A 26510-nucleotide genomic window follows, 5' to 3' on the forward strand; every position below is an offset into this window, starting at 1 on the left:
GATTATTTACTGGGGGCAGGTTCCACTTATGTAGGCGACCAGAGTGCTGCCCGTGGACAGTGGCAACAGCTGCGCCAGGTGAGTTCACTGACAGTTACTGGGCTGCATATCGAAAAACGGAGAAGATGGCGATTTTATGTTAGGCATATTTCAATACAAAAAATATAATAGTAATATAAATATAATAGTAAAAGCATTTTTAAATTTGAATGTTTAATATTCTCAAATGGTGCTGGTTCAGTCGCTGAGTCGTGTCCAACTCTTGTGACCCCATGGACTGTAGACCGTTGGACCTCTGTCCATGGGATTTTCCAGGCAAGAATACTGGAGTAGGTTGCCATTTCCTTCTCCAGGGGATCTTCCGGACCCAGGAATCAAACCTGGGTCTCCTGCATTGCAGGTGGATTCTTTACCGACTGAACTACACTATGGTCACTTAAGGTCCTTTTCTGACTAATCTACTTGGGTGCCTTTGAGAAGTCCTTGACCCTCTACCTGCCTGCATGGAACCAATGCCACGCACTTGGACGCAAGGTGTCATGGATTGCACCCCGCAACACACGGCCCATTCCAGGGGACACCCTGCTGGCCCAAAGCCTCCAGCCCTGCCCCCGGGTGGACAGATGCCCCTGGCCTCCATTCTGCATACCGGAGGTCCTCACTTCTCCCCAGCAGAAAGCCACTCCCCTACAGCTCCCTGTCTGCACGCGTGTGACTTCCTCCACCAGCAGAAAGACACGGCCATTGTGGTGGTGGGGGGGTGGCTCTGGAGGCCAGTGAGGTGGCCCAGGGTGACCAGTGGGGCCAGGAGTTTAGTGTGGAGAAGAGTCCAGGGTCTATCTCAGGAAAGAGATATTTCATCTAAAAAATGGAGGACCTAAGAGGTAAAATAAGATTTGGGACGTGCCCAGGCTGTGGAGGCTGAGGGCCATGTGGGGGCCCCTGGGGCTGGCTTCTTGGGTGACCAGTCAGGGAGACTAGCTCATGAAGGTACATCCATTTCCAACGTTACATGAAACTTGAATTCCTCTTTCCAGTTACCACTAAGCTTCAGTACATACGTGTACATTTCTCCAGTAATGCCATGGACTGCGACAGGTACGTATTCAACTGTATCTGTGCACATCCTCCAGTAAGGTGTTGGTGTTATGAGGGGCTCATGCAGAGCCCAGCCATCAACAGAGGCTAAACAGACAGACCTACAGAAACACAGCCAGTCTGCATCCTCCCACATAGGCCTCACCCATCTCACTGGAGCAGCTGGAAGGGGCCTGGATGCTGACTGCAGTGACTTTCAGGGAGAAGGCCAGGCTGCTCTCACCACCAGGTGTGTTAGACCTAGGAGGCTGCGACACGCGGAGGGCAAGATGTGTCACAGTCTCCAGGGCAGATAGAAAGTCAAATATACACATCCTGGCAGCCGGACACATGGGCTCTACCACCAGAGCAGACAAACAAAAAAGTGATGAGTGATTAATCATTCTGGACTCTGACTCCTGTGAGATGCACTCATTCAGTCTATGTCTTAGAGAAGTGCAGAGTGATTCTATCCAAAATATAAATCAAGAAAACAGGGAAAGCTACGCATTCCACTCAGTGTTCCCATTCACTGACATTCAAGAGCTTGCCTCTGATTTTCCCTGAAAAGAGTATGTTTCCTTTCTTTCTTGAACTTTTATCCTGCTACACTGTTGCCAGGAAGGGCCTGGACATCACACAAGCTTCTTTCAGGTCTTTTAAGACTGTTTTTGCTCGGCACCAAAAAGTTACACCTGCCAAGCAAGGAACTACAGGCTACAAACTACAGGAAAAAAGTGGATTCCACTGTGCAATCTCTATTTTTCCTAAGAGGACAACTGGGGAGAAGAGGAACATACAAAATGTTACACAGAAAGGGCAAATGATTCCTTGTATCTTTCTCAAGTCTGCCTTAATGATCTGTCCCTTCTGAGCCTTCTGGTTTTGATCCCCAATTCTTCTATTACATCATAAACCTGGCAGAAGCCTGGGTGCAAGAAATGATGCAACAACTTGTTATTCTGCAAGGTTCCCATTCCCCGTTAATCCTAAAAATACTAATCCGAGAACACTGGAATTGTCAGGGAAGATCCAGGTCCCAGTCCAAAAGTCTGCCACTCACTGGCACTGTACTCACAAACCAGGCAAAGTTTTAAGGATAAATTAGATGCCTGGAGACCTGATCCCACTCAGCATCAACCCTCTACAATTCTGAGAATTTATCTCCATAAACGCAAATTTCCTTCTAAGTTGTAACCCATGTTTTTCTTCATTGAACAAATATTCCGTGAGCACCCACTCTGACACTGTTCCAGCAACTGGAAATACAGACATTAACAAAACAGACAAGAATTCTGCCACCTGAGCATAATATAGTCCAGGGCAACACACTCTGGAAAAGAATGATGGTGCAAAATACAAACTTGCAAGGGAAGAGATGAAACTTCTTTCACCCCCTCTGGAAAAATAATTCCTGCCCTGAAGAAGCTAAAACAAGCTCCGGGGTAGGGGACGAGGGGATGGACACACCCTGGAGACTGGGCTCCTCACGGAAGGGTGGCCTCAGCCCCAACAGAGCATCTTACAAGAGGGCTTAGGGACACGGGGGCAGCTGACGTGGCAAGGAGGGCAGTCTGCGTCCTCGGGTGGAAACAGCCTTGGTAGAGTTAATGAACTACCTAAACCAGAGAAGGATCCCAGAGGCCAGCTGCTCTCCCAGGACGGCTGTGCTCACTACTTGGCAGAGAGGATTTTACAACAAAATCCCAGTTATGTAAGACAAGACAGTGAAGAGGAGGGCACTTGGCTTCACAAAGAGGCCAATTTCTTGGGGATGGGGAAAGTCCTTTCAGGAGAACGTACTGGGCGATTCCAAGAAAGGGCACATCTCCCAGAACTGCAATGCCCAGGAGAGCGGAGCTGTCCTCCCAGGAGGTGATGGAAACAGGGCTTCAGTAGAAGGATGGGACATTCAGGATGGGGCCGGGGGTGGCTGCGGAGATCCTACCCACTGCATGCTGTCTGATGAGCACGCCCCCGAGGAGGCTTGCTTGTGAGAACAGGTTCCTGGGACTCGCCTCAATTCATTCTGAATCCAAATCTCTGGAGTGGGATCAGGGGAACAAACAGTTCCTAAGTGAGGGCTTATGAGTCTCGTGGTAAGAAAAATAACAGCACATGTATAAGTGGCACCTTCTGAATAATGTCCCAGGAGAAGGAAAACTCATGATGGTCTGTCTTGGAATTTGGGCTCGATGGATATGAATTCTGGAGAAGCAATCCCAGAGAAAGGTTGCATGTACTGGACCCATGAGAGAGGGTTTTGACTTTTACTTTCTGCACACATACCATTGCACTTATTCATGATGATGACACACAAGGGCTAGCGTGCTTTGACCACCTACAAAGCCCCAGGTTTTATGCCAGGCACAGCTCGTAGCTCAAGCAACTTCCAATCTTTCTAGCAAAACAGCCAAATAGGCATATTTAAGATTTCAGAAGCAGCAGCTGAGGTGCAGGGTCACTCAGCTCCCAAGAAGGAGTTAGTGTTAGTTGCTCAGTTGTGTCTGACTCTTTTGTGACTCCATGGACTGCAGCCCGGCAGGCTCCTCTGTCTGTTCATAGGTTTAATCAGGCAAGAATACTAGAGTAGGTTGCCTGTCCCTTCTCCAGGGGATCTTCCTGACTCAGGGATCGAACCCAGGTCTTCTGCACTGCAGACTGATTACTATCTGAGCCACCAGGGATGGACAAGGAGGTTAAACCCAGCTTCAGGGGTGGACAGGCCACTTTCCTGGTACACTGTAATTTTAACTTTCTTCAGTTGTTTTCCCATTGAACTTTAGTTTTAGCTTTATTTCCTGTTTTATTTCCTAGTGACATCATTCTTTGTCATTACCCTTGAGTTTCTAGAGGCTGAGCCTGCATGTTTTTTCTCCTTGGGCTCCCTACCTAACTTCACAGCTGGCACACAGGAGGTGATCAGCAAGTGACAGCTGAGCGTGTGGACAGTGGAGTTACCGAGTCTCCATAAATTACATATAGAATTTTACAGGTCAGACAGGCAGAGTTCCCAAACTCTCTGGGGTTTGCTGAGTCCCAAGTCCCTTCATTCCTTAGAAAAAGGCCTACCAGACAGGTCACACCCAGGCCACCAGGTGAATAAAAGGCAGAGACTCCAATTCCATTAGGGATGGAGGGCTGTATGAGGCCTTGGACATCCTGCAGGAAGCATCACCAGTCAGGCCAGGGCTCTGCTGTCCGTGTGAGCCTCCCTGACCACATCAGGCCTGCCTGGCCATCCACAAAGTCGCAGGAACCATAGAAGGATCCAATTCTGTCTTAGTTCAGGACTTGCAGCCTCTGCCAAGTGCCCCTGGTGGGCACCTCCCTCTTGGCGGGCATGTTCTTCCAGGCACAGATGCCCTGCCCTGGGCAGAAGGCTCGCTTCCCATTACTGCCTCTTCACTCCAGCAGCATGTAAGCCAAGTATGGGTCCTTCTAGGTACCAGGAGCCTTATGATGTACGATCAATCTCTCCTTAAACCACTGCCTTTAGTCCCAAGCTCTGCCCACAGATCACACTGGAACATGAGCAGCTGGCATCTGGTGGGACGCTGGGTGCTGCCTTGGGCAGGATTCCACTTACAGATGGAAAGTGGAAAAAAGGGAAGGCTTTATAGGTCCCGAACTCACTGTTTCCGACTCCAAGTTCCGACGTGGCAGAGCCTAATTCAGTGTTTTCAGTTCAGTTCAGTCAATCAGGCATGTCTGACTTCTTGCGATCCTATGGACTGCAGCATGCCAGGCCTCCCTGTCCATCACCAACTCCTGGAGTTTACGCAAACTCATGTCCAGCGAGTTGGTGATGCCATGCAACCATCTCATCCTCTGTCATCCCCTTCTCCTCCTGCCCCCAATCCCTCCCAGCACCAGGGTCTTTTCCAGTGAGTCAACTCTTTGCGTGAGGTGGCCAAAGTACTGGAGTTTCAGCTTCAGCACCAGTCCTTCCAATGAACACCCAGGACTGATCTCCTTTAGGATGGACTGGTTGGATCTCTTTGTAGTCCAAGGGACTCCCAAGAGTCTTCTCCAACACCTCAGTTCAGAAGGATCAATTCTTCAGCGCTCAGCTTTCTTCACAGTCCAATTCTCACATCCATACATGACTACTGGAAAAACCATAGCCTTGACTAGACGGACCTTTGTTGGCACAGTAATGTCTCTGCTTTTGAATATGCTATCTAGGTTGGTCATAACTTTCCTTCCAAGGAGTAAGTGTCTTTTAATTTCATGGCTGCAGTCACCATCTGCAGTGATTTTGGAGCCCCCCAAAATAAAGTCTGACACTGTTTCCCCATCTATTTCCCATGAATTGATGGGACTGGATGCCATGATCTTCGTTTTCTGAATGTTGAGTTTTAAGCCAACTTTTTCACTCTCCACTTTCACTTTCATCAAGAGGCTTTTGAGTTCCTCTTCACTTTCTGCCATAAGGGTGGTGTCATCTGCATATCTGAAGTTATTGATATTTCTTCCGGCAATCTTGATTCCAGGTTGTGCTTCTCCCAGCCCAGCATTTCTCATGATGTACTCTGCATAGAAGTTAAATAAGCAGGGTGACAATATACAGCCTTGACGTACTCCTTTTCCTATTTGGAACCAGTCTGTTGTTCCATGTCCAGTTCTAACTGTTTGCTTCCTGATCTGCATATAGGTTTCTCAAGAGTCAGGTCAGGTGGTCTGGTATTGCCATCTCTTTCAGAATTTTCCACAGTTTATTGTGATCCACATGGTCAAAGGCTTTGGCATAGTCAGTAAAGCAGAAATAGATGTTTTTCTGGAACTCTCTTGCTTTTTTGATGATCTATTAGTCATGTACAGATGTGAGAGCTGGACCATAAAGAAGGCTGAGTGCCAAAGAATTGATGCTTTTGAACTGTGGTGTTGGAGAGGACTCTTGAGAGTCTCTTGGACTGCAAGGAGATAAAACCAGTCAATCTTAAAGGAAATCAACTCTGAATATTCCTTGGAAGGACTGATCTGAAGCTCCAATAACTCTGGACATCTGATGCGAAGAGCTGACTCATTGGAAAAGACCCTGATTCTAGGAAAGATTCAGAACAGGAGGAGAAGGGGGTGACAGAGGATAAGATGATTGGATGGCATCACTGACTCAATGGACATGAGTTTGAGCAAACTCTGGGAGATAGTGAAGGACAGGGTCGCCTGGTTGTGTTGCAGTCCATGGCATTGCAGGGAGTCGGACACAACTGAGCGACTGAACAACAACAAATTCTCTGTTTGCTGTGACCAACATGCTGCACAGAGGTCAGCAGAGTGATTTTCAGAAAGAGTGGGGGAGTCACTACAGGAGATGTGCTGCAGCATTTCAGGTCACCCCTGTACTACACCCCCGAGCTATCTCACCCATATCACAGGGTTAGACAGCCAAGGCCCAGAGAGGTTAAAACACACACACAACCTCACTCAGCTATTGGCCAAGTCTTGATTTTTACTTCAGTTTGGCTAAAGAACCAACAGTCTCTCAGTTTTCCCCAAAGATTAAAAACAAAAACAAAAGATCCCCAATCTCAAGGAACCTAGAAATAAATAAGAAAGACACATATGTATTTGGCATGCCATAAAACAAAGTGTCAGAGAAGTCAATGGCACCCCACTCCGGTACTGTTGCCTGGAAAATCCCATGGACGGAGGAGTCTGGTAGGCTGCAGTCCATGGGGTCGCAAAGAGTCGGACACGACTGAGCGACTTCACTTTCACTTTCCACTTTCATGCATTGGAGAAGGAAATGGCAACCCACTCCAGTGTTCTTGCCTGGAGAATCCCAGGGACGGGGGAGCCTGGTAGGCTGCCGTCTATGGGTCGCACAGAGTCGGACACGACTGAAGCAACTTAGCAGCAGCAGCAGCAAAACAAAGTATGATAAATTTGGAAAAGTAAAAAGCCATAGGAGAAAACCCAAAAGGAAGTAGCTCATTTAAGAGGCAGGTGTTCTGGAAGGTGGTCATGGCGTCTGAGTCAGGACCGAAGGAAGGAATAGTGTGTCCGCATGGAGAAGAACAGCCAGTGTTGCCAGTGGGGTGGGCTGAGGGTGCACAGACTAAAGGAGAGGCCAGAATGGGAGAGGCCAGTCTGTGCAGCTGGCGTCCAGGGGACATGTGTGCAGGTACAGTGTGAGCAGAAGCCAGAAGGGAGAGTGAGGTCTTGCCAGGCGGGTCCGTGAATATTGCAGCAGCAGCAGCTGGCCGTTCATTCTGTAGCCACACCAGGATCCGAAAGGGCCAGAGAGAAGTGCCGCAGCCACACAGCAGAGCCAGATAGACGATCAGGGAGAAAATGCGCAGAAAACGGCTTCTCACACCAAGGCTCCCGACGCTTCATTAGCGGCATGAGAAGGGAGGGGCTTTGCTAACTGGTCTTTGTCGCTGCACACCTGGAATCAACAGAACTCCCCATGTGGAAGATTCACATGGGAATGCAGGATCTTCCTGGGAACCACAGGTGCCTTCAGAAATCCTTTAAACCAGTATCTACAAAGTCCAACTCTGGACAAGGCACTTCAGCAGAACCTTTGAAATCATTAGTAGGACATGCTTCCTGCCCTTAAGATATGCATCATCTCAGAAGAAAGGGGAAAACTTTGATACACGAAGTAACACTTAGAAGGTGGCTTTTCTGTACAGGTGTGTGTTATGTTTCCCCTCCATTATCTCAAAACGTAAAGGGGGAGAGACTTGTTGTTGGCTCCAGTTTCACTGGCGTGTGACTTCTCTGACATTTCTGGATGCGCGCTGACCTCGGTTTCCCCCTCGGTGCCTTCGATGACTAGATGACACAATGGGACACGCACAGGATCCCAAGTTATCATCATCATCACTGTTATTAATTTTCATAATAATTATGCAAGATGGGCGTATGCAAACGAATAATCTATATTGCAAGGCTCTTACTAACTCGCCCACTGTCACAGGGCAAGATAAACCAAGAGGCAGAGCAGCCGCCTCACACCTGGCCACCCCCAGCGTCTGGGGACATCAGAACGGTTCCTGAAGGGGACCATCCAAAACAAGATGATCTTTATGGACCTACATTGCCAGCTCTGGTAAACGACAGTCTTTTTTAATTTTGGTCTTTTCTACAGACTACTCCATGAAATATTGAGGTTTTTGAAATGGCCCCACTCTACATCCTTCCTCTCCACTGCCCCTAGAAAAAAGCACCCCACCAAATACAACTGTGCACACTAAAACTGCACCCTAATAACAAGACTTCTGGTCTAAAGGAAACCCAGAGAAGTAAGCAGAGCAGAAAAGAGCTGTGACGGGGCAACAAGACCATGGGAAGCCAGAGTCCAGAAGGCGTTCCTTGATGCAGGGAGACGAAGGCTGGATTTTGGAGTCTCCTTCTGAGTCAGGGAACTGATTCTGTTTTTGAGGTTCAGGACTCTGGGGATCGTGGGTGATGTTTTGATCACATCTCAGGAGGCTTGGCCGTGTGCATACATGGTTCCATCTCCAAAGAGAACGCAGCCACAGTGCGTGTGCAGGTGGATTTCAAACCTCTCTGCTCCTCAGGGCATTTCCTCTCAGTTGTCATCTTCCAAGTGGACCAGGACACGGCTGGACCACTCAGCTTCAGTGCTGAGCAAGTATTCTTGCTCAGACACAACTGTTTAAAATGCACAATTTTCTGAAGCCTCACATCTCAAAAATATTGTCAAGAAAAAGCTAAACATAGAATTCCCATAGTATTAAGAAATTCCACTCCTGAGTATGTACCCAGAGGAACTGAGAGCAGAGACTAAAACAGCTATGTGCATACCCATGTTCTTCACAGCATATTCACAGCAGCCAAAAGGCGGAGGCCAACCAGGGGTAGGCTGACAGCTGAAATGGTAAGCACTTAGAGTCTGCAGACAACAAAATACGATTCAGCGAGAAGAACGGAATTCTCATACATGCTACAACCAAGATGAACCCTGAGAACATTACACTAAGTAAAACAAGCCAGACACAAAAGGACAAGTGAGTCCACTCACATGAAGTACCTAGAAAAGGCAAACAGAGAGTAACACAGAAGTTACCAGGAGCTGAGCGGATTCTCACTTAACGGTACAGAGTTTCTATTCGGGATGGTACAGAATTTCTCAAATAGACAGTGGTGAAAACTGCACAACACTATGAACGTAATGAATGCCATTACATCGTATACTTAGAAAGGTTAAGACAGCAAATGTTATGTTGTGGATAGTTTACCCTAATAAAAACACAGTTTTAAAATACTGTCCAGACAGTAATCCCAGCTATTGCAAAACCACCCACTGTCCAAGGAAGAGCAGCCCTTCTGTAGCCTGCTGCTGGGAAATGTCCGAAGCATGTTTAGCAACCCTCACACAAAAATAAGCTGCTTATGTTAGGAATGAGCTAACAGAAACCAGAGTGTAAATCCTCTTTACCAGAGGGAAGGAACAGGTCAAGGAAAGTCACAGCAAATCTTTTACTCTAACATCAAGTCCCTTGCAAAGGACCAGATCAAACACATCACAGACACCTGAGGCCGAGTCAGAGCCTCTGGATGCCTGAGGGTTAAGGAAGCACCAGAGAGCAGCGCTCTGTCTCTGTCAAGTGCTGTCCTGTGCCCCGAGGCATCTTGTTAGCAAGAACTTCCAGAGCGGAGGTACCAAGGGAAGGAGGGAAGGCTAAGGGATGCAGGAGGGGGTTCCCCACAGGGCAGGCTGCAGAACCACCCCATCTGGGAGGGCCACCACTTCTGTGCTGCACTGCGTGATGGCTGCAAACCCAAGCCCTGCCCCCCTACACACACACACACACACACACACACACACACACAGAGTACGTGGACACAGACATACAGGGCTGCTGGGGCGCTAGATGGATGCTGAGCAATGTGGCACCTGAGACAGAGAAAAATAAAGAAAGCGTTAGTCACTAAGTCATGTCCTATTCTTTGAGACCCCATGGACTGTATGTAGCCTGCCAGGCTCCTCTGTCCATGGGATTCTCCAGGCAAGAACAATGGAGTGGGTCGCCATTTACTTCTCCAGGGGATCTTCCCAATCCAGGGATTGAAGCCGGGTCTCCTACACTGCAGGCAGATTCTTTACCTTCTAAGCCACTAGGGAAGCCCTGCTCTACTCCACATCACAGACCTGGAGAACAGGCTCCGCCCAGCCCTGCCAAGCCGGCCTCCAGGCTTCCATGTAAAACGAGAATCCAGCATCAGATATACAGCATGATGGCATTTTCTGCAAACTGCTCTTGCTTTTTGCCAGTTTTTCTATTTGACTGTTTCTCTCACACATAGGACTTTTCTTTCTTTCTCTTTTTTACATTAACCATGTGGTCCACTGAAGAAGCAAACGGCAAAGTACTCCAGTATTCTTGCTGTGAGAACTTTGTGAAAAGTATGAAAGGCAAAAAGATAAGACACTGAAAGTTGAGCTCCCCAGGTTGGAAGGTGTCCAATATGCTACTAGGGAAGTGTGGACGGCAATTACTCATAGCTCCAGAAAGAATGAAGTAACTGGGCCAAAGCAGAAACGATGCTCAGTTGTGGATGTGTCTGGTGGTGAAAGTAAAATCCAATGCTGTGAAGAACAGTATTGCATAGGAACCTGGAAGGTTAGGTCCATGAATCAAGGTAAATTGGACGTGGTCAAGCAGGAGATGGCAAAGAGTGAACATTGACATGAACTAAAATGGAAGGGAATGGGCGAATTTAATTCAGATGACCATCATATCTACCTCTGTGGGCAAGAATCACTTAGAGGAAATGGAACATCCCTCATAGTCAACAAAAGAGTCCAAATGCAATACTTGGGTGCAATCTCAGGAACAACAGAATGAGCTCAGTTCATTTCCAAAGCAAACCATTCAACATCACAGTAATTCAAGTCTATGCCCCAACCATAATGACAAAGAAGCTAAAGTTGAACGATTCTATTAAGACCTATAAGACCTTCTAGAGCTAACACCAAAAAAGGTGTCCTTTTCATCATAGGACATCTTAGTTCTCAGAAAACTAAGATCATGGCATCCAGTCCCATCACTTCATGGGAAATAAATGGGGAAACAGTACAAAAAGTGGCTGACTTTATTTTTTTGGGCTCCAAAATCACTGCAGATGGTGACTGCAGCCATGAAATTAAAAGACGCTTACTCCTTGGAAGGAAAGTTATGACCAACCTAGATAGCATATTAAAAAGCAGAGACATCATTACTTTGCCAACAAAGGTCCATCTAGTCAAGGCTATAGTTTTTCCAGTAGTCATGTATGGATGTGAAAGTTGGACTATAAAGAAAGCTGAATACTGAAGAATTGATGCTTTTGAACTGTGGTGTTGGAGAAGACTCTTGAGAGTCCCTTCGACTGCAAGGAGATCCAACCAGTCCATTCTAAAGGAAATCAGTCCTGGATGTTCATTGGAAGGACTGATGTTGAAGCTGAAGATCCAATACTTTGGCCACCTGATGTGAAGAGCTGACTCATTTGAAAAGACCCTGATGATGGGAAAGATTGAAGGCGGGAGGAGAAGCGGATGACAGAGGATGAGATGGTTGGATAGCATCAGCGACTCAATGGACATGAGTTTGGGTGAACTCCAGGAGTTGGTGATGGACAGGGAAGCCTGGTGTGCTGCAGTCCATGGGGTCGCAAAGAGTCAGACACGACTGAGAGGCTGAACTGACTAAACTTCATCACAGGGAACTGGAATGCAAAAGTAGGAAGTCAAGAGATACCTAGAGAACAGGCAAGTTTGGTCTTGGAGTACAAAATGAAGCAGAGCAAAGGTTAAAAGAGTTTTGCCAAGAGAACACACTGGTCATAGCAAACACCCTCTTCCAACAACATAAGAGAAGACTCTACACATGAACATCACCAGATGGTCAATCCTGACATCAGATTGATTATATTCTTTGCAGCCGAAGAAGGAGAAGCTCTATACAGTCAGCAAAACCAAGATCGAGAGCTGACTGTGGCTCAGATCATCAGCTCCTCATTGCAAAATTTAGGCTTGAACTGAAGAAAGTAGGGAAAACCACTAGGCCATTCAGTTATGACTTAAATCAAATCCCTTATGATTATACAGTAGAGGTGACAAATAGATTTAAGGGATTAAATCTGGTAACAGAGTACCTGAAGAACTACGGACAGAGGTTTGTAACACTCTATAGAAGACGGTGACCAAAACCATTCCAAAGAAAAAGAAATACAAGAAGGCAAGTGGTTGTCTGAGAAGGTTTTATAAATGGCTGAGAAAAGAAAAGGCAAGGGAGAAATGGAAAACCATAGCTAACTGAATGCAGAGTTCCAAAGAATAGCAACAGAGATAAGAAAGCCTTCCTCAGTGAACAATGCAAAGAAATAAGAGGAAAACAATACAGTGGAAAAGACTAGAGATCTCTTCAAGAAAATTGGAGATATCAAGGGAAAATTTCATGCCAGGATGGGCACAGTAAAGGACAGAAATGGTATGGACCTAATAGAAGCAGAAGAGATTAAGAAGAGCTAGAAAGAATATACAGAAGAACTGTACAGAAAAAGTATTAATAACTCAGATAACCAAGATGGTGTAATCACTCACCTAGAGCCAGACATCCTGGAGTGTCAAGTGGCCCTTAAGAAGCATTACTGTGATGAAGCTAGTGGAAGTAATGGAATTCCAGCTGAGTTATTTCAAATCTTAAAAGATGATGCTGTTAAAGTCCTGCACTCAATATGCCAGCAAATTTGGAAAACTCAGCAGTGGCCACAGGACTGAAAAAGGTCAGTTTTCATTCAAATCCCAAAGAAGAGCAATGCCAGAGAATGTTTCAACTAATATACAATTGTACTCATTTCACATGCAAGCAAGGTTATGCTGAAAATCCTTCAAACTAGTCTTCAATAGTAAGTGAACTGAGAACTTCCAGATGTACAAGCTGGATTTAGAAAAGGCAGAGAAACCAGAGATTAAACTGCCAACAATCATTGGATCATGGAGAAAGCAAGAGAGTTCCAGAAAAACATCTACTCCCTCTTCACTGACTGTGGAAAATTCTTAAAGAGATGGGAATACCAGAGTCCTTTACCTGCCTCCTGAGAAGCCTGTATGCAGGTCAAGAAGCAACACAGAACCAGACATGGAACAACTGACTGGTTCAACATTGGGAAATGAGTATGACAAGCCTATATATTGTCACCCTGCTTATTTAATTTTTACACAGCATACATCACGCACTATGAGGGGCTGGATGAATCACAGGCTAGAATCAAGTTTGCCAGGAGAAATATCAACAACCTCAGATATGAAGATGATAGCACTTTAATGGCAGAAAGCAAAGAGGGATTAAAGAGCCTCTTGATGAGGGTAAAAGAGGAAAGTGAAAAACCTGGCTTGAAACTAAACATTAAAAAAAACTAAGATTGGGGCCTCTTGGTCCCATCCCTTCCTGGCAAACAGAAGGGGAAAAAGTGGAAGCACTGACAGATTTTATTTTCTTGGGCTCCAAAATCACTGTGGATGGTAACTGCAGCCATGAAATTAAAAGACGCTTGCTCTTTGATAGAAAGCTATGACAAATCTAGACAGCATATTAGAAAGCAGAGACATTACTTTGCTGACAAAGGTCTGTATACTCAAACCTATGGCTTTTCCAGTAGTCGTGTACATAAGTGAGGGTTGGACCATAAAGAAGACTGAGAACCAAAGACTTGATGCTTTCAAATTGTGGTCCTGGAAAAGATTCTTAAGAGTCCCTTGGACCGCAAGGAGATCAAATCAGTCAATCCTAAAGGAAATCAACCCTGAATATTCAGTGGAAAGACTGATGCTGAAGTTCTAATACTTTGGCCACCTGATGCAAAGAGTCTACTCATTGAAAAGACGTTGATTTTGAGAAAGATTGAGAGCAGGAGGAGAAGAGGGCAGCATAGGATGAGATGGCTGGATGGCATCACCAACTCAATGCACATGAGTTTGAGCAAACCCCAGGAGATAGTGAAGGACAGGGAAGCCTGGCATGCTGCAGTCCATGAGGTCACAAAGAGCTGAACACAACTTAGCGACTAAACAACAACAGTCTTATTTAGAAACTTCCTTCTCAGCCTGAAGGTATAAAGATGCTCACTTCCCATTAGTTCTTCCTATTAGAAAAGACATAAAAGTATTGTTTTTAAAGAGTCACTGACCTGAAATTGATGATTGTGGATCATGGATGGCAGGGACCCAGGAGGTCCCCCAACTCCTGTCCTTGCTCAACTCTGGAGGAGTCTCAGGCCCCCTATCCTCAGGATCTGCCACAATTCCTCTGTGGGGTGCTGCTTCTGTAACTGTGTGGGTCTCTTTAGGGGATGTCTATCTGTCCACCCTTGACACAACAACATGCTTTGCTAACGGCAATGCCTCACAAGCAGCCTTGCTACCTAATGGTGAGAATCACCCTTTTCTGTCTCCATGTGCTTTGCTCATCTTCTAATTTGTCTCTGCTGTTATTGGCTTTCACTCGTCCATATTAGAGGAAAGAGCCATCTGTCAAGTCACACCAAAACGATTCAAAACTTGGTTTCAGCTGCACTAAATTTAAACTTGGGAAGATGTAACACTCTCATGATTTGTCTTATGATTTGTGAATATATGATTAGTCTCCACTTATTCAGGTCTTTTTTATGTCCTTTAACAATGTCAAGTAATCTAGTTGAATTTATTTCTAGATACCTTAAATTTTCATAATTATGTAAAGTGGGATTTCTATTTGCATTGTTGTTGGTATAGTCATTCAGTTGTGCCTGACTCTTGTGACCTCATGGACTATAGCCCACCAGGCTCCTCTCTCCATGGGATTTAACCAGGCAAGAATATTGGAGTGGGTTGCCATTTCCTTCTCCAGGGGATCTTCCCCACCCAGGGATCAAATCCGGGTCTCCTATACCGCCAGATTCTTTACCAACTGAGCCATCAGGGAAGCTGTTGCACAAGGTATTATTAAATTTTATCTGTTTATCTCACTTATCCACCAGTTTGAATGGTTTAAATGGGTGTTCTACATGGATAATAGTGTCATTTGCAGAAAGGCGCTGATTTCCTTTCTTCCTCTTGGTGTTTGTATTTCTCATTTTGTGTTTGTTTATGATACTGGTGAAGACCTCTTGTGACAGCAGTCCTTCCTGTCATTCCTGATTTTCAGGGACATACTCCAATATTTCTCCATCATGGATGCTGGTTCTATACATCTTCATTTCAGTTCAGTCACTCAGTCGTGTCTGACTCTTTGTGACCCCATGATTCGCAGCACGCCAGGCCTCCCTGTCCATCATCAACTCCCAGAGTTCACTCAAACTCATGTCCATCAAGTCGGTGAGGCCATCCAGCCATCTCATCCTCTGTCATCCCCTTCTCCTCCTGCCCTCAATCCCTCCCAGCATCAGAGTCTTTTCCAATGAGTCAACTCTTCCCATGAGGAGGCCAAAGTATTGGAGTTTCAGTTTCAGCATCAGTCCTTCCAATGAACATCCAGGACTGATCTCCTTCAGGATGGACTGGTTGGATCTCCTTGCAGTCCAAGGGACTCTCAAGAGTCTTCTCCAACAGCACAGTTCGGAAGGATCAATTCTTCAGCGCTCAGCTTTCTTCACAGTCCAACTCTCACATGACCACTGGAAAAACCACAGCCTTGACTAGACAGACCTTTGTTGGCAAAGTAATATCTCTGCTTTTGAATATGCTGTCTAGGTTGGTCAGAACTTTCCTTCCAAGGAGTAAGCGTCTTTTAATTTCATGGCTGCAGTCACCATCTGCAGTGATTTTGGAGCCCCCCAAAATAAAGTCTGACACTGTTTCCACTGTTTCCCCATCTATTTCCCATGAAGTGATGGGACCGGATGCCATGATCTTTGTTTTCTGAATGCTGAGCTTTAAGCCAGCTTTTTCAGTCTCCTCTTCTTCTTCGGTGGACTTTAAACAGCTTGCGGAGGTTTTTGAATTTCCTGAGTGGTCCACTAGTTAAGACTCTGCTCTTCCCGTGCAGGGGGCCCAGGTTTCATCCCTGGTCAGGAAAACAGATTCTACATGCTACAACTGAAAGATCCCACATGCCTCAACTAAGACCCAGGAAAGCGAAATAAATCAGTCCAGTTCAGTTGCTCAGTCGTGTCCAACTCTTTGTGACCCCATGGACTGCAACACACCAGGCTTCCCTGTCCATCACCAACTCTCGGAGCTTGCTCAAACTCATGTCCATCGAGTTGGTGATGCCATCCAACCATCTCATCCTCTGTCGTCCCCTTCTCCTCCTGCCTTCAATCCTTCCCAGCATCAGGGTCTTTTCCAATGAGTCAGTTCTTTGTATCAGATGGCCAAAGTACTGGAGTTTCAGCTTCAGCATTAGTCCTTCCAATGAGAGTCAGGACTGATTTCCTTTAGGATTGACTGGTTTCCCAGGCCAAATAAATAAATTTTTCCCAGGACAAATAAATAAATAGATATTTTTTAAAAAAACAGGTCACAGCGGTTTCTTTCAATACAGACAGCCCCTGACTTAATGTACTTCCACTTACTGGTTTTCGACTTCACTGTGGTGAGAGTGATGCACATTCAATGGAACCTGCACTGTGAGTTCTGAGCTTTGACCTTTCCCAGGCTAGTGACACGCTGTCTAACCCTCTCTTGTGACGCACAGCAGTGAGCCTCAGCACCCAGGCAGCCCCTACAGTTACAAGGGGAAACCATCGGTACACTTACAACCACCCGGACTGAGACAACTGTTCTGCCACTCACTTCTAAGCATTCAATAAATTAGGTGAGATAGTTCATTATGAAATTGCTTTGTGTTAGACTTTGTCCAACTGTAATGTAACTCTTCTGAAAACCTTTAAGGTGGATGAGGCTAAGCTCTGGTTAGGTATATTAAAGGCATTTCTGACAATGATGTTGTCAACTTGCAATCAGTTTACAGGGGTATGTAAGCTGAGGAAGATCTGTCCTGCTTTATATATAATAATAGAAAGTGCGTGGTTGTTATTGTCTGTTTCTTGTTATATGAGTGGGTGAACTTTGTTAATCTTTTTGTTTCCAGTAAGATGATCATTTTCTTTTCCTTTAATCTTTTTGAATGTTAAATGTGTTCAGTCTAATGATGGAAAGCATCCTTACATTATTATGATAAACCCAACCTAGTCATAACATTTGTTTCTGTTTTATTTAAGTTAAACTGGTAAACTCGATTCATCAATGGTATCCAGACTTTCTAGTTGTTTGTTAATATGCGAAATAGGTCTGTACTTGAATTTCTTGGACTGTCTCTTGCAAAATTACAGAACATTATAAAATGGGCAGAAAAGCACGTGCCCTCTCTCTTCAGCCACTGGCATAAATAGAGACAGGATATTTTATTTGAAGGCTTCGTGACACTCATCTGCAGAACTCCCTGAGCATTTCTGAGGAGGTGGAAGTTCTAAGGGACTCCGTCTGTCAGGGTTCTTTCTTTAATAAAATTTTGTATTTCTCCAGGAGTCCACTATGTTTCTTCTTTTTCAACTCTCTTCACTATTTCCTCAGGATTCTCCACCTAAAATGTTTCAGTGCTGTCTACTCACAGAGCTGTATTTTCCATCAGGTCAACAATGTTTAATTCACATGGCACAGAAGAAAAATGCTTGGTTTTCAAAGGTAATCTCTAAGCTATTTCTTCTTTCATATGCAACCAGTTTTGTTGTCTTTTTAAAGACTTTTCTCTAGAGCAGTTTCAGGTTTACAATAAAATTGAAACGGAGATTCAGGGATTTCCCATTTATCTCTGACCCCCATACATGCATAGCCACCCTTCCATGATCCCCATCTCTCACCAGAATGGTACCTTTTTTACCAAGGATAAACCAACACTGATACATCGTAATCATGCAAAGTCTAGAGCAGACCTTAGGGTTCACTCTTGGTGAATTTTGGTGCACTCTATGGTTTTGAATAAATGTGCCCATTGTGATGTGCTGTGCTTAGTCACGCAGTCATGTCTGAGTCTTTGCAACTCCATGGACTGCAGCCCACCAGGCTCCTCTGTCCATGGACTTCTCCAGGCAAGAACACTGGAATGGGTTGCCATGCCCTCCTCCAGGGGATCTTCCCAAGCCAATGATCAAACCCAGGTCTCCCGCATTGCAGGCAGATTCTTTACTGTCTGAGCCACCAGGGAAGCCCAAGAATACTGGGGTGGGTAGCCTATCTCTTCTCCAGGGATCTTCCTGCCCCAGGAATTGAACCAGGGTCTCTTGCACTGCATACAGATTCTTTATCAGCTGAGCTACCAGGGAAGTGATGATGTCCAGCCTTATATCACACAGAGTATTTTCACTGCCCTAAAAATCCTCTCTGTTCCGCCTATTCATCTTTCCCCACAGCTGCCTTTGGCTATCACTGATTTTTTTTTTTTCTTTTAAACCATCTCCATAGTTTTACCTTTTCCAGAGTATCATATAGTTAGATTTGCACTGCATGCAGCCGTTTTCAGACTGGTTCTTTTACTTAGTAATATGCAGTTAAGATTGTCTGCATCTTTTCATGGCTTCGTAGCTCATTTATCTTCAGCCCTGAATAATAGTGCGTTGTCTGGGTGTCCCACGTTTTATTTTTCCATTCACCTACTGAAGGACATCTTGGTTGCTTCCAAGTTCTGGCAATTATGAATAAAGCTGCTATAAATATCTGTGTGCAAATTTTCATGTGGATAAAAATTTTCAACTCCTTTGAGCAAATACCAGGGAACATGACTGGCTGTTTCATATGGTAGGAAGATGGTTTGTTTGTAAGAAACTTTCAAACCATCCTCCAGACTGGCTGCACCATTCTGCATCCCCACCAGCAAAGATAAGAGCTCCTGTTGCTCTATATTCTCTCCAGCATTTGGTGTTGCAATTTTGTTTGTATATCTTTGCAGTATATTAATTATCCATTTACTGCATAATTTCACATTTACTGGCATAAAGTCATTCATGGTTTTCTTATTTTACTTTTTTAATCTCTGACCTGCTGTTCATATGATTCTCCTGTATGTCCTTCTTCCCCCTGAGCATTTGTGATTTTGGTAGATTTTAGGAAAGCACTGGCTTTGGTTCTGTTCCTGTCTATTGATATTTTCTTCATCATTTCAGTAATTTCTGATCTTAATTTTTGTAGTGACTTCCTTCTACATTCCTTAGAGTTATTCACCTTTCATTCTTCTAATTTCAATTTTTCCTCCTTTCAAAGATCAGAAATTTAGTTTTAAACACCATCTTGGTAGCACTATATAACTTTTCAATCTATAATAGATGTCCTTTTTATTCAGTTCTAAGCAACTGGTATTTTCAGTGATTTGCTCTTCGTGCACATGTGGTAAAGTTATGTGTACACAAATATGCTTACACATTTTGTTTTGAACTTTTTCTCTTGACTTCAGATTTAATCATGCTGGGTCAAAGACCATGGCATGCATGAAATGGACGGCTTAAAATTTAGTTCAACTTCCCATATATGGTCAACTTTTTAGAGTTATACAGATTTTAGAGAAGAATCAGTCTGTCTCTTAGGTGCAGGGTTCTGTGTATTTCTACTAATTTGAACCTATCAATACTGTTAGAGGTATTCTTGGAATTACACCTCATATTTCATACCTTGTTTGACATCCTTTTTAGTTCATATCTTGTTTTTATTCCTTTTTTGCTTGATGTTGCTTGTTTTTTTAATAAAATATAGATTCCCTTATATTTTTTTCCTGCTAGGACATAAACTAGATTATAGACATATTCTTGTGTGTGTGAGAAGTCGCTCAGTTGTGTCTGACTCTTTGCGACCCCATGGACTGTAGCCTGCCAGGCTCCTCTGCCCATGGGATTCTCCAGGCAAGAGTACTGGAGTGGGTTGCCATTTCCTTCTCCAGGGGATCTTCCCAACCCAGGGATCAAACCCGGGTCTCCTGCATTGCAGGCAGACACTTTATCCTCTGAGCCACCAGGGAAGCCTACACATATTCTTAATTATAATCAATAATTTAGTTGCATCTAATATTGAGAAACCTAGACAACGTATTAAAAAGCAGAGACATCACTTTGTCAACCAAGGTTCGTACAGTTAAAGCTATGGTTTTTCCAGTAGTCATGTATGGATGTTCGAGTTGGACCATAAAGAAGGCTGAGCGCTGAAGAATTGATGCTTTCAAATTGTGGTGCTAGAGAAGACTCATGAGAGTCCCTTGGACAGCAAGGAGGTCAAGCCAGTCAATCCTAAAGGAAATCAATCCTGAACATTCATTGGAGGGACTGATGCTGAAGCTGAAGCTCCAATACTTTGTCTACCTGATGTGAAGAGCCGACTCATTGGAAAAGACCCTGATGCTGGGAGGGACTGGGGGCAGGAGGAGAAGGGGACAACAGAGGATGAGATGGTTGGATGGCATCACGAACTCAATGGACATGAATTTGAGGAGATAGTGAAGGACAGAGGAGCCTGGTCTGCTGCATTCCATGGAGTCACAAAGACTTAGAGACTGAACAACAACAACAATATTCTGAAACACATAACTATCTTTTTTTCCTCATGTAGTCTCAATTACTCTACAATCTTCTTACCCTAACTAAAGTCTTATTATGATTTGACCACACATTTAAACACACAATCCCACTGGCTAAATACCCAAAGTTTTAGTTTTACCTTATTCGAACAATCCACATGGAATCCAACTCAAGACTCAGAACCCCTGTCTCAGTTTGTTATCGTTCTCATGCTTCGGGCCTTCCTCACCACTCATATTTCTTCTCCTAGAAGTACAACTTTTATTCACTCTTCTAGTGAGGATTACCAGTAGCAAAGAAATGGCAACCCACTCCAGTATCCTTGCCTGGAGAATCCCATAGACAGAGGAGCCTGGCAGGCTACAGTCCATGGGGTCAAAAGAGTCGGACACGACTTAGTGCACTGTCTCTCTCACTAGTAGCAAACTGCCTCAATCTTCATCTGAAAGCTTTGTTTTGCTTTCACAAGATGGTGGTATAAAATTTTAGATGAACAGATCTTTTTCCCTCAACAGCTTGACAAACTCCAGTATCATTCTCTGGCTCCTATAGGGCCCACATCACCCATCCGTCCATCGGCCATTCCTGGGCTGGGAAATCTGTCGTTTCCCTTCAGAGTTTCTCTTTGTCTTCCATTTTCCAGAATAATGCAAAACACTCTTGGATGTGGGTGAATCTCCATTTTTCCTCTTAGTCTTCTGAGTGCAGCTGGGATTCTGTCTTCTCAGTTCTGGCCCGTTCTCCACCAGCATCTCTTCAAATCCCACCCCCACGCCTTCCACTCTCCTGTCCCCATGGGTGTCGGTGACTGTGTCCAGTGCTGGAGGGAGGTGACTCAAGCTCACCCATTCTTTTTAGACCAAATCCAGCATTTTGGAAATGGCAATGGCTATTCATCTCATTTCCCAAACTTCTCAGGGTCCCCATCTTCTTGTTTCATTTCTTCCCATCATATTTCATAGTTTCTTGTCCTCCTTGGTGGATGTTATTCTTGCATTCATCTCCAGGGCATTACAGACACACTCATCTGTGTGTCTGTGTGTGTAAAGTGGCGATCTCACCATCCCAGGAGCTGCAGTGCCTACTAGTAGACAGCTGCCCATGCTGGGGATGCTGGCTTGCAGGGGCATCTATGCTGCACTGGGCTTGTGTGTTCCCTGCCCATCCTCCCAAGTGCTTAGGGCTTCGAGTGCTCAGGAGTGCTCCTCAGGGGAGTCTGGGGTGCTGTGGGTCTCTGCCTAGGACCATTTTCCAGGGTCTTTCAGGCGCAGGTTGAGGTGTACCCTGCCCTAGCTCCCAGCGAGCTGTATGAGTTTGGTCCCTACTGTTCCCTGGGGCCTGAACTGCCCGCCATCAGTGGTGCCTTTGGAGCCTGCAGCCCACTGGGCATGGCGTCAGCATCACTCACTGCTCTGCAGACAGCTCCAACTTGTGTGAGCCAGGCGGAGTCCCCTTGGCTTTCCTGTTTTGTGGGCTGTGTCTGCAGACTGACTGAGGATGGAAGGGGAAGGTGGTCCATGTCACGATGGGCCTGACCTCTCTGGGAAGCTGAGTTCACCATGGAGTCACGTCTGCTCACTTCCCCATGCCTGGCTGCAGTTCCCAAGTCAGGGCAGACCCCAGCTCACTCACTCCCTGTTAGCAGAGAAATGGAATCTTCCCTAAGTTTCAAAGCCAACATGATCAAATTGGTACTCCTACCCTTGCATCACCTACTGCAAAGGTCTTCTGAAAGGGGACCCTACAGTTATGCTTGACACAGGAATCCTGACTGCTTTTAAAATCTTCTAATACTTGAGAACACATCCTTTTGACTTCATGGTCACCTCCCTGACTCTACTATTGCTAAATTTCAGTCTCTTTCTCCTTAGGTAATTAAGAAAACCTAAGCATTCTAACCCCTACCAGCTCTAAACCCTGCAATTTCTGTTACTTAAACTCTCCAACAGGGACTTCCCTAGTGGTCCAGTGGTTAAGGCTCTCCCTGGCAGTGCAGGGGACACGCTGCATCCAGGTTCAATTCCTGGTCCTGGAAGATACCACCTGCCATGGGGCAACTGAGCTTGTGCGCCTCGGCTACTGGATCCCACAGTCCAGGGCCCATGAGCCACAGCTACAGACGCCTGCACACCTACAGCCCGTGAGCTGCAACAAGAGCAGCCACCCCAACAAGAAGCCCCCACACCGGGACTAGAGAGGAGTCCCCGCTCACCGCAACCAGAGAAAGTGCATGTGCAGCAATGCAGATCCAGCGCAGCCAAAAGCAAAGCGCTCTAATCATCTAAAGCGCCCCCTGTGTGCTTTTCCTGTCCCATCACACGATCAGAACAATTCTCTTCCTAAACCCTGGACTACATCAAAGCTTGGGCTTATGAGACCTAATTTACTAAGTCCTTGTATCTCTTTAAGACATTCCCTCCTCCCCCATGGTGAGTCCATCAGAAATTCACCAGAAGGAATAGAAGGCATCTCTACCTGGCTAGGTAAACAGCCGCCAAGTGCATATAAGCAAGACTATCAGAGTGGCCAAAAAATTCATTCAGGGGGAAAAAAAAAAATTTCATTCGGTCTTAACTAAAGGACACATTTTTCATTTTCACTGACAACCACAGTGAACAATGAATTCAATAACCGAATTAATTTTTTGGCCATCACAATAGTTTCACTGCCAATAAAAATGCCAAAAACTAAGAAGATCTCCCCATGGAGGAGCCCTGAATATGCCTTTAAGGTTATGCTTAAGTTGAATCCTGGGAAAACTCACATGAAATAGATTTTTAAGTTTCAATCACTGGAGTCGGCTCATTGAAAGAAAACTCTATGAACATATAACCAAGTACCTCTCTTTTACAAAATGTGTTTTCCTTAAAGGGGTAAAGTCGAGCTGAGACCAGCATCTTCTTACGTCAGTGCCAGGAATGGATTCCTAAGACTGCGATGCTGAGCACCGCTGCACAATATAACGGGAATCACAGCCTGGGTCAGGGGAGCGCTCTGCTCCATCCTTACCTTGGTGGCTCGCCAGCCGGTCGGGCGGCGCTGGGAAGCCAGGTCCTGCCAGCTCCCCAGGACGCTGAGGAGGTGTCTGCTCCACCTTATCCTGCAGAGATGGGTATGGAAAGGCTCTGGTCAGAAGCAGCACTCCACACCCGCCACACCCACCACACCCACTTCACACTTGTCACACTCACCACCCCCAGCACTGCTTTTCTTCCCCCAGTTCTTCCTTCCTTCCAATTTTTACTTTTTTTCACTTTAAATGACAGTTGTTTAAAACACACTGTAAAAGGAAAATTAACCACGAGAATGGACAGCCTGCTTGGCAAGGGAGTTGGAAGAAAAGTTACTCTTGTTTTCTGGCTTAAATTGCTTTCCCTGAATAGCAATTCAAAAAGAATTATTGTCAACGGCAGGATTTAAGCCAGGAGTGCAGAGAATTAGCATTCCGTGGAGCACAGGATTTTCTGTAACAATTACCGGTGATCACGCCCTGGGCGGTCTGTCCCCTGGGATGCAAACACCCAACGACCGTTTTATAACCAGACCCTCCACAAAGCATCAGCAGCTCAGAGGCATTAAAACAATTTTTTTTCTAATATTATAGATTTATTCAGACTAAAACTTTTTCTTACACCAGTTTTAATAAGTTATATTTTTATAGGAGTTTGCCTATTTTCATCTAAAATTTCAAATTTATTGTCAAAACACCCTCTGATTTTATGATCTGAAGAGACATCACTATTATTTTGCTGTTATTAGTTGTTGGTAGGATTTTTCTTGATTCATTTCATTGATTAGTGAGATAAACATTTTATTGATATTTTCAGAGGATAACTTTATAGCATTTTTGATCCTCTCTACTGTCTGGTTTGTATTCAGTATTTTCTCTCTCTCTCTCTCTTTTTTTTTTTTTAATTTTTATCAGAGTCTAGTTGATTTACTGTGTTAGTTTTGGGTGCACAGCAAAGTGATGCAGTTATACAGATCTTCATTCTTTTTCAGATTCTTTTCCCTTATAGGTTATTACAGAATACTGAGTAGAGTTCCTTGAGCCACACAGTAGGTGCTGGTTGGTCATTTATTTTATACATAATGGTGTAAATATTCAGTGGCACTTTTCAGACCTCAGGTAAAGATAAAAATTTTCAGTAAAAGTTAAAACAGTAACTTAAAACCAAGCCCACAACTCCAGAAAAACCTCTTCGTGGGATTATAATCAATCCAATGAAAGACTCAATAAGATGTGGAAAATGGGCCTGTAAACTCTTTACATGCTGAGAGGAAAATATTAGCAGTGATTAACCTGGGGTGAAGAGATAGCAAATTTCTCTGGCAGATTAAAGAAACTTTGGGAATTATTATAATGCACGTTTTATCTCTGTAATTAGGTTTTAGAACTGTGTCAGAAAGTATAAGATTTTCATGGAAAAACCTATTAATAAAAATTAACATGAACACACAAGCAGGTGCCATCAGCAACCTCCCCTTCCTAGTACTGCAAAGCTCTGCAGGTGCGAGATGCCCCCAGTCCACGAGCGCCAGCATCCTGCGGCGCTTCCTCTGCCAGCTGGCCACAGAAGGCACAGCCACCTAGCACCACCCCATGACTAGAGGCAGCCCTGAGACTGGAGCCCAGGCAGCCGGGCTTCAGAGCACACATGCCTTCCCTCCCATGCTGCCCAAGAAACTCCAAAAAAGCACATCATTCTGACAGATGCTTCAGGGCCTGAATGCCCCCTAGTCAGTGGCTTCTGCACCCAGAGCCTCTGTCTGCCTGAGTGAGAGGGGACGGTTGTGACTCCACTCTCTGTCCACAGGGTGGGTCTGGTCCACACTCTGCTGGGGGCCACCGTGGGGAGCACTGCTCAGAGAGCCCAGGAGGGAAGGAGATGCTTGCTCCCCGGGAAGGCACAGTGGCCTTCACACCTCCCTCCAGAAAACCTGGGAAGAGCAGACAAAGACCTCTGAAGGAGGGAGACTTTCACTTGCTTCCCTCTCTCTGTTCTCTCCCTTCGAAAGGAATGGCCAGCTCTCTTTCGGTTTTTAAAACCACAGATGTAACGCTTGCCTGTTAGGAAAATCTAGATGCTAAGGGACTTCCCAGGTAGTGCCAGTGTAAAGAATTCACCCGCCAGTGCAGGCGATGCAAGACACACAGGTTCAGTCCCTGAGTTGGGAAGCTCCCCTTGAGGAGGAAATGGCAACCCACTCCAGGATTCTTGCCTGGAGAATCCCATAGACAGAGGAGCCTGGTGGGCAACAGTCCATGGGGTCGCATTCAGACATGAATGAGTGACTGAGTACACACAGATGCTAAAGAAAAGGATAAAGATAAAAATTAAAATGAACCTCTTTCACCCATGGATGTTATCCAATCAGTTTTTGATCTGTTCTTTCAGAGGAAAACAAAAATCCACACACAGGGTATGCGCAGATGCAATGTCTGAATTATTTAGGGACGGCGTCTATGCTACATTTGAATCACATGGGGGTTACAAATGATCCTGATAAGAACGGAATCACCATCATGACACCCACTGCTGTATTTTAACGCATCTTTTCAAAAATTTCCATGGCAACAAACGTTCCCCAACAGCCCTTTCAAAATTCTAGCATACCACATTAAGTAGCCATGTAACATGATTTCTTTCATTAATACCCTACTGGCAAATGTACAATTTGTTAAGAAACTTAAGTTTTTGATTAGGAAAGAAGGGAGAAATTGGTTTCGAGGACATGGTGTCTGGGAGCCAAAGGGATGCTGGTAAGACCCCCCTGAGGTGCTGAGAATAGAGCTAGATTGCCAAGCCTAGAGAGCCGAGCGGTCCCTGCCCGCCCCCGGATTCAGCAGTCTCCCCATCTAAGGTCACCCACCCACTTCTACAGCTCCACAGTCCAGTGTTCTCCGTTCAATCAGCCTTTACCATCTG

General features: G+C 45.2%; 1 protein-coding gene across 16 annotated transcripts in view; it reads right to left on the reverse strand.

Annotated features, from left to right (window-relative positions):
- The window catches only part of GRB10 (growth factor receptor bound protein 10), a 223642-nt gene that overhangs the window by 86360 nt on the left and 110772 nt on the right, over positions 1-26510 (reverse strand). For 14 of the 16 annotated variants that reach the window (XR_015163032.1, XR_015163033.1, XM_086398021.1 and 11 more), the window contains one exon: positions 23590-23680. The exons of the other annotated variants lie outside the window; for them this stretch is intronic. Coding sequence is in view for 7 of the 14 variants with exons in the window: in XM_086398021.1 (XP_086254147.1) it covers positions 23590-23680 (91 nt within the window). In the remaining 7 variants the exon portion in view is untranslated. The remainder of the gene's footprint in view (positions 1-23589; positions 23681-26510) is intronic. 16 annotated transcript variants of the gene reach the window in all.

The sequence above is a fragment of the Bos grunniens genome, chromosome 4 (assembly GCF_055505025.1).
Source record: "Bos grunniens cultivar Pamir isolate PY7600 chromosome 4, Bosgru_T2T1.0, whole genome shotgun sequence".
Taxonomy (NCBI): Eukaryota; Metazoa; Chordata; class Mammalia; order Artiodactyla; family Bovidae; genus Bos; species Bos grunniens.